The sequence below is a fragment of the Patella vulgata genome, chromosome 8 (genome assembly GCF_932274485.2).
Source record: "Patella vulgata chromosome 8, xgPatVulg1.2, whole genome shotgun sequence".
NCBI lineage: Eukaryota > Metazoa > Mollusca > Gastropoda > Patellidae > Patella > Patella vulgata.
The window spans coordinates 19,214,617-19,221,679 of record NC_065886.2 but is presented as its reverse complement, the minus strand read 5'-3'; the positions used below and the strand labels follow the sequence as shown (position 1 = coordinate 19,221,679).

The following is a 7,063-nucleotide window of genomic DNA, read 5'->3' as shown; positions in this document are numbered from 1 at the left end:
CTTTATTAATTGTTAAATTTATTCACTTTTGTTTAACACATAATCAAAATGTTTAGTTTGGTGTACTTTGTATTTAAATTTTATACATATATATATATATATATATTTTCTACTGTTTTATACTTATATAAAAATCATTACCAACATATAAAGATCGACCCAAAAAGAAACTTAGAATTTTAAATTGCGATCATAAAATTATAGCCAAGATAATTTTAAATATTTTCGATAATGTTATAAATAAGGACTAGAAAGGATAGACACGTCATTTCGGGACTAACATATGGGTTCAGTTTTTTTTCAATATTTCGCTTATCTTAGGGGTCTTTAGAAGTGGTGGGGGACCTGGAGAAAACCCACGAAGTTAGACAACCCAAAAAGTTTATTTAATATTCAGAGAGGGCTGCCTTCCCTTTCCATGTATGTGTAATTTCCATTACAACGCGCCTACAATATTGACATTGGAAGTCAATGGGTGGTGATATGGTAAATATGGTAAATTTTTGTGCATAACATATGGGTTCAATTTTATTTCAATAATGCGCTTGTGCTGAGGGGATTTAGAAGTGGTGGGCTACCTGGAGAAAAGCCAAGAAGTTGGACAACCCAAAAAGTTATTTTAATATTCAGAGAGGGCTGCCTTCTATTTTCCTGTAAGTGTAAATTCCATTACAACGCGCCTACAATATTGACATTTGAAGTCAATGGGTGGAGATATGGTAAATATGGTAAATTTTTGTGCATAATTGGTAAAACGTGTGCGAGTCAATGTTCTCTGTGAAGTTTATATTTATAGTTATGATATACCATATAATCAAAACATTAAAAGTATTTTTATTTTACGAAAACACACATCTGATTCGAAAGTTAATTAGTTACAATTTAAGCACGTATACAGGAAGAATATAGTAATGATAGTTATTTTTGTTCAAGTCGCAGAGCTAATTTCATATAAAATATACAAATTAGATTAGGGCAAAAAAGAAATTGGTACGACGGAATACTTAAATGGTTATATCTTAGCGATTAATTGACATATCTGTATCAAACTGTATATGCACATGATATCTTTAAATGCTCGCCTTAATCCATTATGTGGTGGACTGTATCAACTAGTCTTTAAAGGACAATGTTTGTGTCAGCAAATACTACATATGTGATAGAACTGGTTAAGCACATTTCAAATATAATCCTTTCTCTGTGGTGTAGACGACACTTTCTCCGCGGTGGAAACATTTTCCGAGCGTTTGAAACCCGTTCTCTGCCGTGGAAACCTTTTCTGTGATGAGAAATGTTTACACCGCCGAGAAAAGGGTTTTCGTGGTTTTTAGATTTATCGTAGTTTTTTATTGCGAAACACTCGTTCTTTTTTTGTACTCTCTCTATTACATAAAGGTAACACATGTACAAGCTTCACCCTCTAACAGCCTAATAAGTAAAATATCAGGTGTGGTGAGTGGTGCAGGATATGCTAACGATTACTATCCGCGTCTCATTTATACAAGAATCGTTAATTGTACATTTGTATTACAGATAAAAGAGACTGGATGATATATCTTGAATAAAGGTTAGTTTGCAATGGAAGAAATAGCCATAATTGGAGTGGGGTGCAAACTACCAGGAGCAGATGATATTGACCAGTTTTGGCGGGTTTTGGAAAATGGTGAAAATCACGTCCTCGAAGTGCCAAGTGATCGATGGAATCTGGATGCATTTTACGACCCGGACCCAAATGCGCCTGGCAAGACATACGTTAGAAGAGCTGGTTTTATTAAGAAGTAAGATTATATGTTTCTATAAGATGAAGTAAAGGATATCATAATTAATTAAAAGAATTGAACCTGATCACAACTCGATATATAGCACATTTATGAATCTAGGACCTCAAATGAAAAACATGTATAATTAAATAACACAACACCAAATCAAATATTTAAAATAATAATCAAAATGTCACGAAGGCACTGGATCCAAGGCGTCGAGTTCGCAAGTGACACGCACATGGCACGAACACTGATGCGTGCCGAATTTTTTAACATTTCAAAATTCTCTCTACAGCATGGCACGCCCAAAGGCCGTAGCTACGAGAACGTAGCTAAAAACGTTGAAATATGCTGATGTGCTTATTTTTGGCTACGATTGGGTGCCTTTAGTTTCACCTGGTAAATTTAATTTCTTTATTAATGCATGTAACATTAGTTAATTTTATAGTATTAGAACTTATTAGCTATACGTAGCCCAATCTTCTAAAACAACTTTCCTTTATCAGCAAATATTGACAATAAAGTAAATCAAGCGTTGTTTTTATCAAAATTGATACGGACATTCATACTTACGGTGCAGAACTCATGCGCCCCGCCTTTATGTGTTAAAGACGCAAATTTAAAATGTCGGACAAAGCAATCTATTATCGCTTCGATTAAAAAGAGGGGAACTAATTCAAAATCTCACGCGCGCAACGACCGCAGCTGTGGTCAATCGGTGTGGCATCGCGATTCAACAACAAATTAACTACGAATCAACTACGAATAAGTCTAATGCGTTCCCGAATTGGATGAAAACGTCCCGAAATAGTGTAGCACCATAGGTCCTTCTGTCTGACGTGGAGAGCGGACAGAGTATTAAAACCGGTCGCCACATCCTACGTACGACCCATATTTCTGTAGCCTTGTGATCGTCTAGAATTTGTCTCTAGCTGTCTTTACTTCTGCTTCACGTTGTGTATTTACTTCTTACAGTTTCTTAAGACGTTTGTCTTACCAGGAATAACAATGCACTAGTTCGCTTCTACATTTTATATATATATATATATAGCTGAATACAGGTATGCAAGCATAATAGATAACAATACAAGCTAAAACCATTTCTCTACCATAGCCAGCCTGGCGGCTGTCTAGGAACTCAGATGTAAGCTCTCTGGACCCTAATAGAGGCCTGTCTTACAAAGTTCCCCAGTTTCTCTTATAACCATATGAATATCACGCACAATCAAGTGTGATCATGGCCCAGAACTTGTGTAATTAACGATATGATTGGTTACTTTAAGCTAAATGATGCAATTAGAATAATTCCACTCACGTGTAATCTCGGGGTATTTTATAGACACATGTTATGGTTAATAACTATTTTTTATATAACAATATGTCAATTACAGACTAAATTGATTTAGTGCACACTATATATGTGAATATGTTTGAAATTACTAACTTGCCAAAGATATTAATTAATGAAATATAAAGGCATCTTATTTCCCTATTCCTTGTCTATAAATTTAAAAACAATGTCGCAACGACGGTAGTGCTACAATAGCTTGAATCTTTTACGAATAGTTTACGATGGGCCGAATCGGATGAAAGCGTCCCGAAATAACTTGAATCATTTACGAGTAGTTTACGATAGGCCGTATCGTCTACGATTACGACGAATTATCTGCAATATATCCAGGATGCCCGGTAGTGTTAAGCGACCACGGGAACATGACTGCTCCAGGAAACTTACACTTTCACTGGATGACATCCCTGCAGCATGCGAGGGCCCCCAAAATGATTGCTGTACTATTGTACGATAAAATAAAATGCAGCTAAGATTATTGTGATGAACATTAACATCGACGCTAAGTCTTGTATGTAAGCTGTTAATCAATCTACGATTAAAAAGGGCAGATAATTTGAATTTGTGAATCACCAGGGTATGGTGGAGAAGCACGGAACGATATCACTGGGGATACTGAAGATGACTATTCCAATATACCCTGATACTTGCTCTATTTTCGTTCTCGCACGTGTCAATGATTAACGTCTTCGGGAACGAGCGTGAGGAGTATGTGAAGGGTGCGAGCGTGTCTGTCAGGCCATAGACAGAATTTTGAACCCCTTCCGTGAATAGGCACACACGGCTTCATGGGAAATGTGTGACATTGAGGTAACAAAAAACATGCAGGATGTTTAAGGTTTTCAACGGGTTCCAAGAATGTCCAAATCTAATAATGATAAGTGAGCATATAAATAAATAAAACATATTCAAGACAATTTCAATGTTGACGATGGGTGATATGTTTCGGCAAAATCTAAAAAGGAAATAATCCCATTTCGTTTTAGTCATGATGCCTGGGATAATAAAGTCTATGGTGTAAATGATTTTGAGGCAAGTCAAATGGATCCTCAACAGAGATTTGTATTAGACTGTTGTTTTAAAGCCATGGAAAATGCTGGAGTAACAAGAAAGACTATGGATGGCTCTAATACTGGGGTTTATATAGGTTAGTCAAACGTACATTTTGAAATTTAATTTCTATTTTATCAACTTATTCAAGAATGTATGGCCCATGTTAGCCACTAGGTTTGCTCTGTCAAGATAAAGAATAATGCAGTGAATTTGAAAAAATAAACCGTCATAAAGCTGTAACTTGGGACGAAGGAATAGCAATGATTGCATTGTACAAACAGATGGTTGGGATGGGGAAATGTAATGGTTCGGAAAGGCATTTACTACCACCAAAAGGACAGCTGCCAGCGAATAACATAACCGACCAATAGTGAATGAATGTTGAGACGTCTTTTTATAGGTACCCTACCATTTCGACTACATCCCAGGTCGACTACACCCTCCAACTGACTATATGGTCTGGTAGTTTTATTATCCCTACTTATATATCCTTTATCTATAGCTAAAATAGATTCTTTCATAAAAATATCACCTTTCGACTACAGCTTATAACATCAAAAAAAAAAAGAATGATAAAGTAATTTATAGACATCGTATAAAATGAATAAAAAGTAATTTATACATAGCTAAAATATATTCTTTCATTAAAAATATCACCTTTCGACTACAGCTTATAACATCAAATAAAAAGAATGATAAAGTAATTTATAGACATCATATAAAATGAATAAAAAGTAATTTATACATAGAAAAAAAGGAATTAAAAAGGAATTTACATATACATGTGAACCCTTTCATACAGCACCAAGATTTGCATGATGGGCTTATTGAACCATAGCAGTGCATGAATGGCAAACCCTACATCTTGATCATTTACCAATCGGGCTTATGTGGGACAATAATGGACAATGCATCAAGAGTTCAGAAGTGTTCCTTAAATAGCCATTAAAGGCCTTTCTCCTCCAGGCCGCGACGTTCTATCGCGTTTGGGACTAATAGAGGTTGACACACGTACACATTACTGACTTTTGATTTTTAACCACTGTGTATAATTGTCACTGTAAAGCGAAGTTGTTATGGATCCGTGTGTTGTTGTTGATTTGTCTGGAGCACTTCCAGTCAAATCATTGTCGTATTTTCATTGCCTCAGTACAAATTATGACTCGAGACCTTTCACTGCTTTATAACGTAAGCCTTTTTTTTATTTAAGGTGTAATGAATAGTGATTATAAACATCTCCAATCAACAGACAGTGAAAATATGAATAATTATTCCTTAACGGGAACCTCTACCAGTATTGTAGCTGCACGCATATCGTTCACCTTCAATCTTCTTGGGCCTGCTATGGCTTTAGATACAGCTTGTTCATCATCTTTATTAGCTATTCATCTTGCTGCTCAAGCTCTAAGAGAAGGTAATGTTGGTTCTAAATACGGCTAGCAATTATTATGTCACTCACGAATATGAAATTAAAAACACAATTTCTATGGAAAAAAACTATTGGTTTGTACAGACATATCACAATGTTTTGGCAAGTTAATCTTGTCGTTATAATAATCGTGACTAGAAACTAATTGGCACGAACCCACTCACTCCTGTCCGATGTTTACTGTAGCTACAACCAGAACCGTACGTATGGTTACAACGCATTTCTTCACCAGCTATGCGCGATGGTCAACTTTCTTTCGGTGTTTAACGAATGTTGTCTGTCCATGGTCTTCAATACATTTAAATGTTCACAAGCCACTAAATTAAAGTAGAAACGTACTAACCGTTTACAAAATACGAAATCAAATGGACAACTTGTTTTAAATATGCTGTTAGCTAGCTGTAGCACATTTTCTATTATCATTAACAGGTGATTGTGACATGGCCTTAGCAGGGGGAGTTAACTCATTGATGTCTCCTAGTATATTTGTTCAACTAAGTAAAGCCAGGATGGCCTCCCCTACTGGATATTGTCAGGCCTTTTCCTCTAAAGCTGATGGTTATGCAAGAGGTGAAGGTGCAGGGATAATTCTTTTAAAACGACTGAAGGATGTGAGTATATTTTTCTACGGTAGAGTTTGTTTTCACATTTTGTAAACAATATCAGAAACTATGGCTATAGGTTTAACTTTTTCAAAACGTTAATGTCATTTTGCGATTTCCATGGTTTGTTTCATTACTAACTATTTAACCTTTACGAAATTCAGGCAGAACGTGATAACGATCCGATATGGGGGACCATTATGACAGGGTCGAACCAGGATGGCCGCTCCGTGACACCCATGACAGCCCCCTCAGGAAGTCAACAATTCCAATTATTGAAAAAAGTTTATAGCAGATATAATATTGATCCTGATCGACTGGAATACATAGAAGCCCACGGTATGTAGCATAATGACAACACAACAATAAAACAACATATACTCTTATATACAAACTTGTGTTAAATGTTGAAACAACACATTACTTGTGTTAAAATTTCTGAACCTTTTGTTGAAATTTCTAAATTTCTGTGTATAACCACAATCAAAAACTTGTGTTGTATTTTACAAATTTATATCCAGTATAGCAATCCCTCAATTTGTTTTGTTTAAACTGACATAATGTTTGATAAATGACATAACAATAATTTTGTTTGTTAAATTATTATTTATTTAATAAATGATATGAAAAAATAAATTAATGCCAAATTAATACTAATACAGACATCTCGAAGGTTAATAAACAAAGTTAATTCCAATACTAATAAAATTGTGTTCAATAATAACAATATTCCCCACCCCCATTCCAAATTATTACATAAAAAGTAGCTATTTAAATTAAAAAACAAAAACAAGCACTGAGACATTTGGAATATTAATGAAAAATAGCTATTTAAATTAAAAAACAGAAACAAGCACTGAGACATTTG

At 35.1% G+C, this 7,063-nt stretch overlaps 1 protein-coding gene across 1 annotated transcript; it reads left to right on the top strand.

Moving 5' to 3' along the window:
- Positions 1–5,424: 5,424 nt before the first annotated feature.
- On the top strand, positions 5,425–6,542 carry LOC126830501 (phenolphthiocerol/phthiocerol polyketide synthase subunit A-like). The gene is made up of 3 exons (XM_050560889.1): positions 5,425–5,578; positions 6,023–6,204; positions 6,360–6,542. Exons 1-3 carry the CDS (start codon positions 5,425–5,427, stop codon positions 6,540–6,542), a joined length of 519 nt encoding a protein of 172 aa, XP_050416846.1.
- The last annotated feature ends 521 nt before the right edge of the window (positions 6,543–7,063 follow it).

What these genes read in the sequence shown, in the direction of transcription:
- LOC126830501 (XM_050560889.1), top strand. Translation starts at nt 5,425, where the DNA reads ATGAATAATTATTCCTTAACGGGAACCTCTACCAGTATTGTAGCTGCA. An exon ending in TGCTCAAGCTCTAAGAGAAG is followed by an intron (nt 5,579 to 6,022) that starts GTAATGTTGGTT and finishes TATCATTAACAG; the next exon opens with GTGATTGTGACATGGCCTTA. An exon ending in TTTTAAAACGACTGAAGGAT is followed by an intron (nt 6,205 to 6,359) that starts GTGAGTATATTT and finishes TACGAAATTCAG; the next exon opens with GCAGAACGTGATAACGATCC.